This window comes from Carcharodon carcharias, chromosome 19 (genome assembly GCF_017639515.1).
Source record: "Carcharodon carcharias isolate sCarCar2 chromosome 19, sCarCar2.pri, whole genome shotgun sequence".
Lineage (NCBI taxonomy): Eukaryota > Metazoa > Chordata > Chondrichthyes > Lamniformes > Lamnidae > Carcharodon > Carcharodon carcharias.
The window spans coordinates 33,234,028-33,252,343 of NC_054485.1; the positions used below are offsets into that span (position 1 = coordinate 33,234,028).

At 39.6% G+C, this 18,316-nt stretch overlaps 1 protein-coding gene across 1 annotated transcript in view; it reads right to left on the reverse strand.

The window, feature by feature from the left end:
• The window catches only part of tfap2e (transcription factor AP-2 epsilon), a 92,337-nt gene that overhangs the window by 73,140 nt on the left and 881 nt on the right, over window positions 1-18,316 (reverse strand). The window contains exons 2-3 of the mRNA XM_041212930.1: window positions 17,805-18,266; window positions 9,280-9,340 (exon numbers count right to left, since the gene is read on the reverse strand). Coding sequence (XP_041068864.1) covers window positions 9,280-9,340; window positions 17,805-18,266 — 523 coding nt within the window. The remainder of the gene's footprint in view (window positions 1-9,279; window positions 9,341-17,804; window positions 18,267-18,316) is intronic.

An 18,316-nucleotide genomic window follows, 5' to 3' on the forward strand; every position in this document is an offset into this window, starting at 1 on the left:
TGTAGGAGCTGCACTCTCCAGGCAAGTGGAGTTTTCCATCACACTCCTGACTTGTGTCTTGTAAATGGTGGACAGACTTTGGGGAGTCAGAAGGTGAGTTACAACAGAATTCCTACCTTCTGACCTGCTCTTGTAGCCATAGCATTTATATGGCTAGTCCAGTTCCATTTCTGGTCAAAGGTAACCCCCAGGCTGTTGATAGTGGGGGTTTCAGCGATGGTAATGCCATTGAATGTCAAGGAGCAGTAGTTAGATTCTCTCATGTGGGAGATGATTATTGACTGGCACTTGTGTGGTATGGTGTGAATGTTACTTGCAGCTTGTCAGCCCAAGCCTGGATATTGCCCAGGTCTTGCTGCATTTGGGCATGGCCTGCTTCAGTATCTAAGGAGGTGTGAATAGTGCTGACCACTGCAATAATGGGTGACAACTTGTCTTCACAGGGTCTGAGTCAAAAAACAGCCAGATGGAGTGCTGCGTCATCTGGTGCAAGAGCACCTTCAGTTGATATGCTGTGACACAGTAATTGTCAGCTGTAGCATGAAAGTTGGCTCTGTCTCCTTACAGGTCTACTGTAATGCTGATCAATCGGGATGGTCCTTGGAATGACACAGAGACACAAGTGCCTTTTGCAGCACCACATCCACCTCCAGGACCTTTAACCAGGGCCAAGTGGCAGTTTATCCTGTTAGCTGCCTGTAAACTTGTCCTGCACCTTGGGTTTAATTTTAACTTCCATTTTGCCAGTCACTCATCAGTCATCTGTCCCTTCAGCTTTGCCATAATTATTAAGGTGCCTCCTGAGCTTTTCCAAAGGTGGCTGGAATTTCCATGACCTTAATTTAACACTCCTCTTTAATTGTTTCCTTCTCTTTAGATTTCACTTAAATGCAATTTTTCATTCCCATTTATTGCGTGCTCCCTGCATCTGTCAACATCTACAGCTGATGCTATGAAAACATCAGTAAATTAGCTGAACACTTAGTTGAGTCTTTCTAAAGCTATATTTTGTCCTAAGCTGTATTCACATTGGAAAACCTAGGCTAAAGTGTTAAACTTATCGGCAACCATCTCCCTGTCAACACTCCATTTATCTTTCCTTTGTCAATCTTTTATACAATATACAGATATTTTCTCTGTTTTAAATGCTTTTGTTTCCTCTCTTCTCAATAATTTGCTGCCATCATCCCCTCCCCTAAGAGAGTTGACTCCTTAGTGCAGTACAGATTCATAGCAGTCACACATTCTCCCATACTTCAAAGTGGCCATTACTCACTTATGAGCCTTAATAGTGAGTTTTGGAAGGCTGTTGTGGGGAATGTCATGGTCAAACCTATTCCTGATCTTACCCAACAGCCACATTGTGCTTTCGGCAGAGGTCACTGGTTTAGGAATCAGATGTAGGATCCCTGACCAATTTTCTTCTTCTAATTGAGGGGCACTACAGCCAACTATAACTCCCTATCATTGCCTTGACTGAGATTAGCTACACCAGGGCCTACATTTGACTTTTTATGAATGAGAAATTTATGACAATTTCCACACTTGGGCATAGTAATTAACCATTGTCTAAGTTATTTTTAGAAGTGGATTATTAAATGGTTCACAGTAACCAATAGCAACTTTTATTTGTTAATATTTTTGTTTTAATATAATGGGAAAAAGAAGGACTAGTTTTCTGTATTTGACATTTTTTATAGCAGACTCTAAATGTCCAAGTATGATGCACACTTTTCTACCAAAGAAATTAAAAAGTGGGGGCTGTACATTATACCTGGAAATTAAAATGTATCTAAAATCTAATAACTTCCTAAATGTCATGCCCTGAAATGCAGAACACATTACACTTGAAGATTTATAGTAAATATTATTGGATGTTTTGGACATTTTCTCAGACAATCCAGGCTGGTGCTCTACAGAAATTGTTTCATGTTTGTATGCTCATGTTTGTGTTTCTCTGTGTGTCCTTTGTCCAAACAAAGCTTGTAAGCATTTCTGCCACTTCCCATTGCTGTATGTGGTCTAGCTAGAGGCCTGAAATTTATTAGATAATACCAGAATAGAGTTCCCTTTGGTTCTCTTACTCTTCTTGGCAATGAATTGTAAGTAGCACCCATGTGATATTTGTGGCACCCATGACATTCCAAAGTATAGAATTCACTTCCAACAGCACACAGCATTTACATGAGTCTTGAGAGATACCACTGAAGGTAGTGCAAAACATAGAGCTCCAACAGGCCTGCATTGCAACTGGCAACAAGCCACAAGGAAAAAGAGAAAAAAGAGAGTCATAGATCTGAAAGGTAGCTGAGTCAAAAATCCTATTTCAGAAAATTCCGGACTGGTTGTGTCACTTTACCATCAGTTCCTTATTCGGATTCAGTGAATAATTTTCAGAGAGCAATGCATTAAACTAAATCATACATTTGCAGGTGCAGTAATATCAGTTCAACTAGATTCCTGACTGACAAGCAAAATAGATTTGGTCAGAGTTAAAGTTGTTGAATTATAGTATATTTTGTTTTGTTGGTGTGTTCATTACAGATAAATTTCAGCCTGATGAGCTTTATTTATTACCAGGTGCAGACATAATTTTTTGAAGAGTGAAAATCTTTCTGTGCATTTGAGTAAAGCCTCAGCTCTACTGATCTCAATAGGTTAACAATCTATGTCTGTTTTTCTCAAATAAAACACTGTTTGTAATGATCTGGTTGGGCAAAGATAACATTTTGATGCAATTTCATATAAATTTCTATTAAGTAATTATTCCACGTTGTTAAAGTAGATTATAATTGCCAGATTATTTTCATTTGCTGGAAGGCCTTGATCATCAGTATATATAAAATTAACGTAAAGAATAAATGCCATTTTCTTGGTCCAGCTTCATCAGTGGTTTTGGTTTTGTTGCTTTAAGGTTCCCGGAGGGACAAGTAAAAAGAATATTTAACATTTACAAGGTGTAGAAATGCAAATAGAGGTGAATGGCTTTCAATTTTCATTTTGCTTCAATTAAACCATAATTTTTTACTATACTACACAATTACCAATTTCATGTTGTATGATTTTGTCTGATAAATGAAAGACATTCTTTGCCAGATTCTCCTCCGAGTATTTGATTTAAATTGCTCTTTTGTATTCTTTCATTGGACATGGACATCGCTGGCTAGGCCAGCATTTTTATTGCCCATCCCTAATTGCCCTTGAGAAGGTGGTGGTGAGCCGTCTTCTTGAACTGCTTCCGTCCATGTGGTGTGGGCGTACACCCACAGTGCTGTTAAGGAGGAAGTTCCAGGATTTTAACCCAGCGACAGTGAAGGAAGAGCACTATACATCCAAATCTGGATGGTGTGTAGTTTGGAGGGGAACTTGCAAGTGGTGGTGTTACCATTACTAACTTCAGGAAAAAGTTTCTTTCATTGGTATTATTTTTCTGAGTCTTGCTCTCTTCCTAAAATGAGCAGAAGGAAAATAGTAATTTTTAAAAACCCTTACTAAGTATTGTGAAGAGCTTGTTAAAGGTCTCACCTGAAAAATATCTACAGAGAAGAGATGTAAATGAAAAGTGAATCCTGAACTCACATTTAAGGATTGATGTGAGTGAAAGGAAATAGTGGCAAGATTTCAAGTACTTATTAAATAATTATTTAAATGGCATGGTGCTTCTCAGATAGAATACAAAATGCTACAGCATGTTCAGGTGCATTTTATGAAAATTATTTATATAATCAAAGCAATTTAATGGCAATATTTAATTAAACATGCAAGACAGTTTTATGTTTGGTGTGTTAAAAAGGTTCAATTAAAGTTTTTTGAATGAAGTGCAATTGAATCTATTGCAACATTGTATCACCCTAATGATAAATATTATTTAACAATTGATTAGATCCACCAAATGTGTTACAGTTTCTAAACATTTCAAAGCCTTTATTTCTCGCATAATCTCTGAAAAGCAGCTATAATAATGTGAAGAAATGTGAAGCAGTTATCTAACATAACTTTTGAAGTTTTGAGAGGGCAGTATGAATTCAAAATAACAACTGCATAATTGGCAAAGAAAGTATAGGGTTGGCCTTGCAGTGTTCACAATATTTTAGATCGACTATTTAATGGATTGTTTTTACCTTAGGAGTAAAGAGACTGGAATCATCTTATTAAATTAACCTAGTGTTGACTGCCACTATAATTTGAACATTTGGCCTTCACCACTTCTATTGATACTAGTATTTCAGTTTCTTTGTTTTCTTCATTCAGGTATCTTATATTTTCCATTTCATTTCAGACAAATTACTAGTTATAAAGTCTATTCCAATATTTGAAATGCATTGGATAAATGGATTTATATAATTACTTAACTGTTTTTCAAGTTCAAACCTCCTAATTATAAATTCATATTTTTAACCTGAAGATAACTGCACAGTGAATCCCCATACAAAACCTGCCCAGGACTATTCACATAGGAATTAGTACATATATGCAACTCTTTTTATACAAGGGATTGTAATTCCAATTCACCAATCAATTCAAGAAGGAAAAGGAACAAGAGTAAGAACTGATAGAAGATTGGATTTGACTAGGACTGTGAATATGGTACAGTGCTGCCCCATTTCTTTTCCTTGAGTTTCCTTAGGTTTAAATAAGCATGATCAGTCAAGACTTTTTTGCTTATCGTTGTCTTATTTTCTAGTATCCTTTTTTGATGCATCTTTACAATCTATCCTTGACCTAAGATTTGCCTTTTCATGTCAAAATCACTGCTCTTTGATTGTTTTTTTTGCATTGTGTAACTTACATACTGTTGCCAGCCAATCAATATTGCCTTCCTTACGCAGCAAGTGACATGAAGGTGCATTACCTATTCTCTCACAGCCAGATATCTAATCCCATTTGCTAAACAGGCATTAATTTATGGGCACTCTACAGAAGTGGCAGCCATGGCCATAAGGACAATACATTGACACTCCCTACGCTCTCTTGCGTGGCACAGTCTTGCATATTCTGGTCTGAATGAACACAAGTGACGGGAATGCTTGTGTGAGATCTGTAGTATCTGAATGTAAGGTCTGCACGAAATTTGTTACATCAGATGTGTAATTGGCCTACTAGAAAGATTAACTTAAGCTTCAGAGCTCTGGACCCCTTCTCCAAAAACCTGGGAAGTCTGGGCCTTTGTGACTGAAATAAATTTACCTACTTCTATCTCAGGATCACCTCCAACTGCAAACGCGCTCTGAAGTTCATCTTCGGTAATTGGCCTACTAGAAATTCACACTGAAATGGACTCCGCCACCCATCATTTTTAGCACCATTAAATTGTAGCGCTTTAAAAGGTATGTGTGATCAAGATGGGAACGTCGAGGAGGTTCTTATTATTTGTGCGAGGCGATTAAATAAAAAAACTGTGCACTCCACGATTGATTACTGAATGTATCCTTTTTTCTACATCCAAGTGGGAAACTTGCTTGAGAAGTCTGAAATGAGCATTATTGTAGCAGATTTCCAATCGGGGTTTCCTAATGTTCACAATGACCTGTGTGTGTGTGTGTGTTCACCAGTCGCTTTCAACCATCATCTATTTTCGGCACCATTATAGAATAGGAGTCTGAACTTAGCTCTGAGAAATGTCGCCCTCGCCATCGCAGCAAAGTTCTCGGAATAACATGCGCACTAAGCATTAGGGCATTTGTGTGTCCAGAGCTCTGAAATCCTTCTCCGAAAATCTGGGAAGTCTGGCCCTTTGTGACTGAAATAAATTTACCTACTTCTATCTCAGGATCACCTCCAACTGCAAACGCGCTCTGAAGTTAATCTTCGGTCCTCGTGCAATTATTTAAAACATCTCGTAAAGTACAATATAATGCTTTGATTAGTAGTTTAAAAAATATAATTTAATTAGTATGTCGGAATAGATTAAGTTGTGAACTTGTGCATTCCTAAGTTTTATTTTGTAAACCGCACAGGTTGAAATGTTCTCCCGGTTACTGCTTAAAGTAAATGGTTCAGATCATGAGCAAGATACAGGATCCCGGGTGAGTTACGGCCTGCTGGCATTAATAAGATTTAACTACAAAAATAACCTCCGCTCCTGAGAGCTTATCTGCGCTGTATAACATCAGCCAAAGCTTAAAGGGGCATATGAATATTTATTTGAGGTTTACTTTGTAACTAAATCACAGTCATTTTCAAATAAGCAAGCTTTGTAAAAAAATGATCCTTGTAGTTAGAATAGTCCTTACAATATACCCCCAGATTCTTCGCACGTTTTCGTGTATACAGTATCTTTAAACCTTCGTTACAAACTGCAAATATTATGATAAAATGTTCAACCTGTTGGCCAGAAACTGTCGTAAAAGAAGCATAAAATGTCACTCAGAAAATCATGAGCTCTTCTAATATATATATTATATATTTATCTATATGTTTATTGAGCGAAGCTACCCACCGAGAGACAAGTATGAAAGGTAAAGGAAATCAATTCTACGGCGAGCCTACTCGGAGCGATAGAAGCAAACAGAGCGGGGGGTGGGGGGGGGGGTGGGGGGTGGTGGGGGCGGTGGATTAAAGAGACACTAGGTGCGTGAGCACAGCACAATATTTAAATGATTGCACTGTTCCAGGCTGTTCCCTCAGTCCCGTGTGTAGCTGACGGCTGCCTTGCGCTGTAATAGCCTCAACAGGGGCTAATAGTGAAAATGAGAACTAAACGAGCCCCGGAGAGGATTAATGAACACCCATCTATCACACCGCTTTACCCCCTCCCCCTCCCAGCCCCGCATTCATCGCTGCTTTTCACTCTTCCCTGTATTTGCTTCCTTACATTTTGTTTTATTTTGAGGGGATTGACTGTCTTTTCCCGCCTATTCCTATGGCCGCTTCTTCTATGGCCGACTGTTTATGACTTTCGTTTGATTTACTTCATTTTCATCTCTCGCGCCCACGTCGTGCCCCCACTCTCTCTCTCTCTCTCTATACTTAAGGCTCATGTCACTTGTTGGGGTGTGTTGTTTCCCAGTTGTCTGTCCGCAGCCAGCGAGATCTAACCCCCAAGAAGAACTTAACAAGAGCGTGGTTCATGAGCGCCCGTGAACCAACTATTATGCTGCAATGTCTTCCAAAACTCGAAGTGGAAAATACAGGGGCCCCAGCGGCATTTTCTCTAAACTTATAGTAGTTCAGATTGATAGTTTTGCAATATTCGTTTAATATTTATTTATATGGTTTTGTGCAATGTATTTAAACAGGTGCTCAATGTGTATAAACTTTTGAAATGTATTTTAAAACGTATATGACATATAAGCTAAATAGAACCATATGACATGAGGCAAAACGCGAGAACAAGCGCTGATAACTCAAGAACCAATCAAAATTCAATGTGGAAAGCATTCAGCCCGTCACTCTAGCAGTTAATCTGTTGTTCAGTAGATTTGACAAGAAAAAGATTGGAGATGATTTAAGTTGGCTGTTGAGCAAATAGTTTAAACAGAAATATTGCAATTGCATTGATGTTATTTTGCTTTTTTGTTATTTTGCAGAATTTTGGCCCAGTGTTTAGGTGCTGCTGAGGTGATGGGATATTATTTGACTGTAGTTTGGACCGGTGCACGGATCTTGTTTTCGCACCTAGTGTTTAGTTTAACTTCAATTGTGTTATGGGACACTTAAAACAAACGGGGGGAAAAGAAACTCAAAGATGCGCACGCCATTCTCTCCCAGTTAAATTCACTATCGATCTGGTTACGTCTGGTACTGAAGTGGTTAAGTTGGCAGTTCGGTGCTTGGGATTCGCAGTGTCACGAACACTCGGTGTAGTGTTGGCTCATACCTCACCTTGAATCGCAATATTGAACTCGTTGCTCTTATTTAAGAATGTAATCATTTTAATACAGGGCCGCAATAAATTACGCTGGTTGTATTTTTTACACACAATCCCTATTTAATCACGCACACTACAAACCCATTACACGTTACATGAAGAACAGACGAATTCAATCAACTCTTCACTGCCCTGTGCGTAAGAAACTCACTGAGTATCGGGACATCTTTAGAAAAAACAAATAGATTTAATTTACGCTTTTTAAGCAAAATTGAGGGCAAAAGTTGATTAGATCAGTGTTATCAAATATAACATGTCTGTCTCCTTTTAAAATTAACGTTTTTAGCTAAACCAAGCAAGGTCGGGTATTTATTTTAGCGCCTTTATCACATTTCTGAGGCACGTCTCGTGAGCCTTCACCCAGGAAGTATTAGTTTCGAAGTCTGCTCTGGGGCTAACTATTCCGATTTCACTCCATAGTAAGGTCACTCATCTGATCTCCCTCCCCCTATTTTCCAAAAGTCGATTGTATCGACGTTGGTCTACTTTAGCACTGTTCACTCTTACTCACAACAGACCATCTTATACCTCTCTCAACTTTCTCACCAAGTTCCAGTTGTTTAAAATAAATGATAGTGCTGACATTTGTTTTATTTTAAATCGCCAGACTACCCAATGTATCAGAAAGCTTTTGATAATTGTTATATCCTGAGTACAGGCATAGTCCCAGTCTCACTCGCGAACCATCCAAGTTACTTCTTGAAACATACTTGGCTCCTACTATATACTTTTGTGACAGTTTTAGTAAGGATTCAAGAAATCTAGATATCCACAAATTCTTTCCATAACAGGACTGCAAGTAGCTCAAGTCTGTTATTGGCGAGTAATTGCCAGCGTAGCCAATCATTTCTGATCAGTCCATAAGTTTGTACAAAAAATAAAACCAACTGGGCTCGTGGAATGTGATTGATTGCTCATGTATAACAAAGCTTCGTCTGTAGCCGGAATAGTTTTATGTGTCACTCCATTTCCAAACCATAAAAAACATGCTTATTCTTGACCTTTAATAAACTTCTGGCTGGGAAAATAGAAACGTTCTTCCACTGATTCCTGTTTACTGGGTATGTTGTGATGTATTCTGCCAAATGTGTTTTGACCAGATCCAGCTTATCACACTTGTCATGTCCCTGATGTCACTACATCATAAAATAACCAGTACAGATAACAGTGAGATAGCAAACAGTTAACTAGTTGACATTAAATGGTTGTAAACGGACTTCTGATAATGCATATTTTCAGTGGGTGACTGAATGTGAATTCCTAGCCAGTAGGGTAAGCGAATACATTTTTTTTTGCAGATCAAAACTCCGTTTATAAGAATATATTAATAATATCTTTAAAAAAGCCAAATGCGCGCGCAATTAGTTCCAATATATTACAGCTTGATGAGAGCAGAAGAGGTCGTTTACCTTTTTTAATTACAGACTGGTCCAATATATTCATCCCAGGGCTGCCGTTATCATCCACGGCCTGAAAGGGGGAGGGGGGAAGGTGGGGAGGAGGCAAAAAGAGTTTACAATTAGATCGTTTATTTAACAGCCTCAATACAGACACAACAGTCCCTTTCTCAACTACTGACCATGCTGCAGCTCGCTGTAGAATTCACTTGGTTCCTCTGCCTCCGAGTTGATGCTGTTTCCATACATTTTACACTCGGGAGAAGGGCGCACCGAAAGCAGTGAAACCCACAGGTTCCCATCTCTGTCGCTGTCTCCTCTTTACTAGCACTTGCGCCTCACGTTGAAGTTCCCCCTAGAGATTATCCGCCTACATCTTTGTCGCGTCAGTTTCTTTATTAACTTTTCTCCAAGCCCCCAAATATTTTCCAACAGCTATGTGCCATGTATTTTTGTTTCTGTGTGTGTGTTTTGCAGAGACCCGAACCGTCTGACAATAAAACAAACTGAAAAATTTCATGCCAGAGAGGAAAAAAGACGTGCATTCGTATAACGCCTTTCACGAACAGACCGCTTTACACCCATTGAGGTGATTTTTTTGAAGTGCGGTCACTTTTGAAGTGTAGGAAAAAGAGCAACCAATTTACGAATAGTAAGATCCCACCAACAACAATGTGATCATGACCAATCTGATTTTTTTGTGTTGTTAAATATTGACCATTAGACTAGGGTATCTTTCCTGTTCTTCTTTGGAATAGAGCCATTTATGTCCACCCGAGAGGGCAAGCAGGGCCTCGATTTAACATCTCATCGGAAAGAGGGCATTTCCGACAGTGTGGCACTCCCTCAGTATTGCACTGGAATGTCAGTCTTGATCTTTTTGTGTTCAAGTCCCACTCAACTTTCTATTGGAAAGGCCGCTATCAACTAACTCAGGGTTGGCACACAGGTGTGTAATTTCGTTTCAGTGATAACTTACAGTCAAATGAAACCTTCACAAAACAATTAGGTTCTACGCAGGAATTAAATAGAAGTCTTAATCTACTCTGTTTTATTTTAACTCTGCCTTCCTTTCCACAGATGCTGTCAGATCTGCTGAGTTTTGCCAGCAATTTTTGTTTTTGTTTCAGATTTCCAGCATCCGCAGTATTTTGCTTTTAGTCTTATTCTACAATTGTTCAACACACGCCGGAAGAATGAGACAAATTCTGGAATGAAAGTTTCAACAAGTCTGATAGTAGCAACCCTGCTGTGTCTCCTCGTTTTGGTCCTGGTCTAATTTGAAACTGTCTAATTCTATTCTGTACTTTTTTATGGGTTTGGGGAAAACATTTAAAGTACTTTGACAGACCCCCCCCCCCCCCCCCCCCCCCCATTCAATAACACCAGTCAAACGAACAAGTTGCAAAGAAGCACTGTTTCTTTACTTTCTTCCAAAATATGCGACCGCCAGAAAAAACGACACTTATTAAGGCTGGGGCTCATAAGGAAAAAGCGATGGCAGTTTTTCTACGGTCAGCCCCGTAAAAGATAATCCAGCTTTGCCAATGTAGTGCTGCAAATGGGAGTGTCATCATTTCATTATCAAATGAATGTAGTTGTTGAAAAACGGAGGTGTGCATTTGTGTACATCTAGCTATATACACAGAAACCTATATTATCAAAATAGGGAAAGGACACGATATTCTGGATAGGCAACGTTAAACCAATGTAAACCGGTGTTGGTGGGAGGGGGTCTTGATCAATTTCAGTGTGTCCTGTCACATTTTTTCGTGGATCAAGCCGGTGATTGGTACAGAAATATTACAACTCGCGAGTTATTGAGGGATGCGGACCCCAGGGTTTCTAGGTTTCTTCTAATGGTTTGTTTCTCGGCTCCTTAAATTCAACAATGTTTATGATGTTTTGTAAATGCGAGAGGGAAGGGATTCAAGGGCAGGGTCGGATTCAAATTAATTGCTACAGACATGATTTCAATAAAATTGTAAAGAGAGTAATTAGAACGAAATTAACCCCAGGAATTTAAAAAGGAGAACCTGTATTTTTAATTTATACGTAACAATAACCAGTAAATGGCCTGAAAAGTGATCCGCAACTTACTGATTGCCGCGGCAGAACTGAGCATTGTTTACATTTAAGGACATGCATTTGAGTTGTACACTTATAAAGCGGAGTTTGATTTAAACTCGCACCTGAGCAAACGCTTAATCCGAACAACTGATGTCACTTATCAATTAGAAAGCACACTGCTGGATCAAACTTTGATATATAATGAAGTAAATTGGATCCAATCCGTGACTCTGAACAAGTATAACGTTCCCATGTGTCTATCCATTTACTCTAATTACGTAGCAGGCCGATCCAAGAGTCAAATGTAATTTCATGATTAATTCATCAAAATTAAACTGTACACGCTCATAAACAACGTTTTTAATCTTTTTCCCAGATCCCAATATGGAAAATCTGACCGACAAGGTTGCTTGTTACCTCAGAAAAAGGCGAGAGACGGAACTTGTAATGCGCGATATAAAAAGGAAAAAGTGAACAGAATTAAAATCTTGCTGTTTTTTGGACTGTTTGAGATTTCAATCCGCGAGTCCTGAATCGACATGTAACACTGGGCTCGTTTATTTGGTATATCAACGACTGCATCGTTCTGTCCATTGCACTTTAGAAAGCTGTTCTGAACAAAACATATACAGCATTTTCCTTCCCAAACTCACGCAGTTTAATGCAGTATGAAATCCGTCGATATTTAAAAAGCTACAAAGGGCAGTGGGTATCATAGAGGGTTAAAGCAGTTGTCCACACAGTGCCCACATTGAGACATGCAAACAGATTTGCGTTATAAGGCAGCAGAATCAGCTCCATATGTCCTGGTTGTTTATGGTCACTTTGGGATTTAAACTACAACATCTGTGATACGACAATAATCATCATCAACAGGAAATCCTATTTACATCTAAACACGTTGACAGAAGAGATCCGACTGCAGTTTGCTGTGCTGGCCTGTAATGAAATAACTAGGCGGACACTATTTGGGGCTATTAGCCTCTCTTTTACAGGAGTAGGGGTGAGCCTGTGTATCCAAACACGTCACTTTAATGTTTACCGTGGGAAATGATCGCCATTGTGATTGTCTTGCATGTAATTTGGATCATTCTTAGTACTAATGTTAATTATTTTGTTTGGGAGCGCTTATTCCCCGCCACACCGCAGAAAGAGAATATACTGGAAGGAATTACAAATCTCATGAATTTTGATAGCTATAGGCATGACCAAGTTCGAATGAAAATTGGTGTTTCGTGATAGGGGACACTGATCTGTCCCGGAAACAAGAGGAACCCCAGCTCTTCAATGTAAGTCCCTTGCCCCATTCGTCTACTCCAGTGGCTCCAGGTGCTGCATTGCTGCCTACATGTGAAGATCCCAAGTAATTTCACCTCCAGTTTATATGTTACTCAGGATGGAATTGAACCCCGAACATTTCGACTAGCCCTCCTTTGCTATTTGCACTGCATTATAAAAGCAGGCATTTCGTGCGTGGGTCTCATGATATAAGACAAAATGTGGGCTGAGACTAGATTAACATATAGGCCATTAATGGAGGGAGACCTTCAAATGATATCTGTATTTTGCCTGGATCAAATATATTTCCTTCTTTGCAATTCTTTTTGTATGCAGAATACAACATGGCGCAGGATGAATTCAAATGTTAGATCCTCAACAGACAAGAGGCAAAATATAATGTAGTTTACATTTTTCAGATATAAGTTAATCTACCAATTCTTTATTGAAAAATAGAATTTGCGTTTATTATACGTAGACGCTTATCTTGTTACATGCCAATCTAATCAGATAATTAAAAATCAAACTGAACTTCAACTTTTCAAAAAATGCAACTTGTAAGATTAACTTTTATCCCGGAGGTGTACAATAAATTAAATTATGTCTTTTGAGAACGCAGCGCATTTGAATTAATCTTCGAGTATAATTACAGAAGCTAACGAGAATAAATTACACTGTGAATCTAGTCCTTTACTACACAATAAATTCGGGAGAGTTACAATTTGTACTCAGCTAGAAGTTACTGAGGCCCTCAAAGAATTGTGCCAGTTTTCTAGTTCCCAAGAATGAATAAAAAGAAGTGATGACACTGTTTCGTTAGATAAGGATGAGGGTATCAGACAGAACTTTTACTCAGATCGAGTTTGCTGCCCCAAACCTAAGAATAACCGAAAAGCCGATTACATCAGCCATGCACATGCAATTTGCTTTCCTGACTTTGCATATTATGATGATTTCAAAACAAGCAAGACACAATGCACCGATATAGTTCAAGTTGGTTTGCTAAGTATTCCCGTTAAGAAAACGGCTACCTGGCTGCATCCATTAATGGACATGGTTCTCTTTCCGCTGTTACTTCGGTCTCTATCTGATTAAACTGCCAGTATTATGCACCTATATTTTTTCCATGTTACACTCTCAAACACACACAAGCAATGTCAGTCATTTCTATGTTTGAAAACAGTGTAGAAACAAACTTCAAATATTGACTTCCAACCATCATATTTAGAGGATAAAATCAGAGTCCTTTCCTTTCCGGGGGTTCCCCAGTTATATTGCTGGTGAACTTTAGTGGGAGTGGTATTAGGGTTAATGTGATATTAGAGCGACTCTGATATTCGGGGGAATGAGGCATTAGGGGAATGTGATATTGGAGGAATATGATATTGAGAGAAAATTACATTAGGTGGACTGTGACATCATGAAGTAATATGGGGGGGGGGGGTTGAAACATTTAGGGGAACATTGGGGAATACGATAGTGGAGGAAGATGGCATGGGTGAGATGTGACATTATAGGAGTATGATATTAGGAGGCATATGATATGTGACATTATGGGATATGATATTAGGAGGAATGTGTGACAATAAGGAACTGTGGCAGTAGGCACAATGTGATACTGGGGAGAATGTAACATCAGGGGCGTAATATTGAGAGAATGTGATGTTGGGGAAATGTGGTGGAGGAAATATGACTTTGAGAGAAGTGTGGCATTAGGAGCGGGAGTTGGCATTGAATTGAAGTTCAACAAAATGAAAGTTTCGTCCCATGCCGTCTGCAAACATGTCTTTCGGCTTGTACAGGCAGCACCTTTGTGTAGCAAACTAGTAAAAACCAACCAAGTTCCAACATTCCGCAGATTCTTCGCAATTTACTTTCCAGGTGCTTGTGGTTTGTGCTGTATCTGTTCTGATAATTTACAAGATGTCCCGGGGTTCTCGAGTTCTTTAAGGGCTAATGTTCATAAAGCAGGAAGTCATCAAACTTCCTTTATTACCCAAAATACATTGTATCTGACGAGTTTTACGAAGTGTTCTCACTCCGGTTCTACGTGGCTATATTTTAGTTGCCAGAGGTGGAAAACTTCAATTGGTTACCACCTCGAAAACTGGAGAATATTTAGGAGCTTATTTTAATGTAGTTGTTATTTAAATATTCAGACTAGGACCTGAACTATGAATCTAAATTCTGATTAAAGCATCATCAATTCGTCATTACATGCTATGCTGGGATCAGGATAATGGTCAGATAGCTGGTAATTTTATAACTCAAACAAGCTCTAAATGTGCCCACATTCTGTGGGAATTTCAGTTTTAAGGAAGGGAAAACAATGAAAACAGTAAGAGCTATTATTTTCGCATTCTCAAATAATTATTTATCAGAGTCACGTCCTGTGCGCGGGTGACAGTCCGTCTCTCACTGAAACTGACACCTGGATTAGTGGAACCGTGTAAAAGGCTCCCTACGCTTTTAAATCGCGCACCTGGTTGGTAACTTACATTGAAACTCATTCAATGTGAATTGCATACTAATTCACCCTGTGGATATAATACTTCTGATAGCAAACATCCTCAAACTAGGCTAACTGCTGCAGTGATTAAAACTCACTTCTATAAAAGTCCGATTGTTATATAACTATCGGGTTACAGTGACGACAGAACTAATCCTCTCAAGAGAAAATGTCACTTTTTAGGACATATCTCCCACTGGCTAATTCGGCCAACATTTCAACTAACTGAAATGCGATTTTAAATTAGATGGGAAAGTGTTGGTAGGATCCAACCAAAATTTAGATTTGTTGTAAAAAAAATGATATATTTGTATCTCCAATTTATTTTAAACAGACTTTCTGAAATAAATTTGTTCAATCACGCAAAACAGATGAATGTTTATTAATCCCACCCCACTTACTATTAATTAGAATTCCACAGGCTTGATACTCGGTCCATGTTATGGAAAATGCATTATAATTTAGTTAAGTAAACCAGGGTTTTGCTGGGAGCGGTGGATTAAGTGGTGTTCGAGCGACAGGGGCGGGGTGAGATTTTCAGTAGCTTTTTCGAAAACGTTAAAAGCAATTAAAAATAAGCGCACAGTTAGATTGCGGGATTTATAATATACACGACGTTCACTGATTCTGAAACTTTTAAAATCTCTTTTCGTTTCCTCAGCATCTCTTTGATGTTTATTAGGAGTTACAAAAGCCAAACTCTGGCACTGGGACCGCGAAGTCAAAGAACAATTTACAGTGACAGAACCAAAAGCCCGCAATTAACAGTGAGAAAATCCATCACCTCAGCGCACAGTTTACAATGGGTAGGAAAGACTGAACAGATCCAGCCAGGGAAAATCCTATTATACATCACTTTGCACCTGGTTATCAAATGATTACAGAGAATTATTGCATCTATAACCAGGGAAGCGTCGTCGATGCCAGTGGACGTGTTTTCCTTTACAGTCACAATCCATGTAAAGCGGCCACTTTAAGGTTGACCCTGGCTCTTTTCATCTAATGACTAAATGGAGTTTTTCGATAGCGGACGAATTCTCTCGGTATTGGTTTTGCCATTGTAAATTTGAATTTTTTATTTTTTATTTATTTAGCACAGCGCTAAAGTACGTAGTTAATAAGGCGAACATTGTTTACAAAGCCTATAATTAGAAAAAGATTTCAGCGGAACAATCCACCGAGACCAGGATTAACAAATCCCGCCAGTGCTGGAGTACAGGGAGCAACCGTACGACACCCAGTGATATGTTCAACTCCAATCGCGCTTTATTTTATTAGGGGCATCTCACCAGTCCCGGATGAATTCAAGCGAAGAACTCCATGTTAAAACGACCCAGCTTTTATATATATAAAAAAAACTGCTACTTTTTTGTGTGACTACGATTATCTTGAGCAAAGACGGAAACCGAATGCTAGAAGTGAACGTGCCGCTTGGCTTTATTTTTAATTGCGGGAATGCCTGCTTCTTTATCAACGAGAGTGAAGGTGCAAAATATTTCCATAACACTGCAATTACCAGATGTTTCAACAACAAAAAAATGATATAACGCGCCATGTGGGGCTGTCCCTTTCGTTTGAGCAGCTCGGCACCCCTGCATCCATCGAGAAAGGCAGGTCACAATAATAAACAACGCAAGCTGAAGCTCCGCAGCACGGTTCTCACATTTGCCCCGTCCAACTGAATGTAAATCTGCATCTTATACGCTACGGGAGCTGCTGCAGATTTATCGTCATACCGCTTCCAAACCCAGCCCTGTTCAGTGGAACTTGTCAGATTGGGTTACGATCACCCAGCCACAATTTAAACACAAACCAATAGACCTACAAATCCTTCACACGGACCGAGAGGAAAAAAAAGAGCCGGACAAAGCGCATAATCCGAAGTGTGACAATAATGAACCGGCTGTATTAATAAACTGTCACTTTCCCTTGGTTTAAGATGTCTCTTTACTTCGCTTTTCTTTCCAAACCAGCTTGTTGTTGTCAGGAGCACTGTATATAGGTCAAAATGATTCATAAGTACGAGGACCCGTCATCATATGTTACATACTCATGGTCTTACCCTTCAGACAGTATCTCAATTGTGTAGATTTAAATTGGAAAATATTTATCATTTAACAATAAAATGGATATATAAATTTACCTTTCGCCAAATCGGATGATTATTTAGAGATCGATTGGAATGTACATTTGCAAAATGAAACTAAAACTCATAATATGTTCGGAAACGAGCAGGGAGCCCTAATTCAAAAAGTAAAGCGAAATGTAGTTGTTTTTCCTCAACATGTTCATATTATAAAAAAAATTGAGAAGAATTGACTGTGTTAAAATAGGTCATCTTATCGCATTGCTGAGTTACGATAAGCACGGTTGTCAGCGTTTGCAAAAAATACAGCCGCCTTCTCCCGTGCCCATTGAATGACAGGGGCGAGCACATAACCGGTCAATTCATTGTAAACTGAGCAAGTATGTGTGCTCCAACTTATTTATTTATTTTAATTTATTTGTACAAACTGTCGCGTGTAACAGTGTCAGGAATAACTTATAAGTTTAATTTTCTAATATTTCTCAGGGCCGTTTTTTCCCCAAAAGCTATTAAATTCTCCTGAAAGAATTGCTTCCTTTCCTGGTATGTGTATATATAATTAATATACAGTCTTAACTATATTGAACTCCGTACCTGCACATCGTCCAGTCCGTGGTGGTTGAGGGCATGGAGAGCGAGCGTGTCCACCAGTCCATGGTTAGAGTCGAGGCCGTGGCCGGAGTGCAGCAGCACATCAGGCCGCCGGATCCCGTGGTAATCCCGGCGGTGGTCGAGGCTTGACAACTGGGACAGACCTCGGGGTTGGTGCAGGATGCCCTGCTCAGCCGCCACCTCCTGGCGCTGCCTCTGTTGCCACGGGTGCTGCTGGGGCTGGTGCAGGGGGCTGGTCAGGGAGTAAGGGTCGTTGACGTGAGCGTACGGCTCCTGGCTCTGGGGGTAGGGCAGGGGCTGGTAGGGCGGCGGGAAATAAGGCGGCTGGAAGTCCGAGGAAGGGGTGTGCGAGAGCGGCGGGGCCGTGGAGTAGGGAGCCTGGCTCATGGAGCCGAGCTGGGCGAGGCGGGCACTGTGACTCCCGTTCATTCCATCGTGCCGATCCTGGAAAAGACAATCAAGGAAGGCGGTTATAGGAGCAAAAATTCTACCAT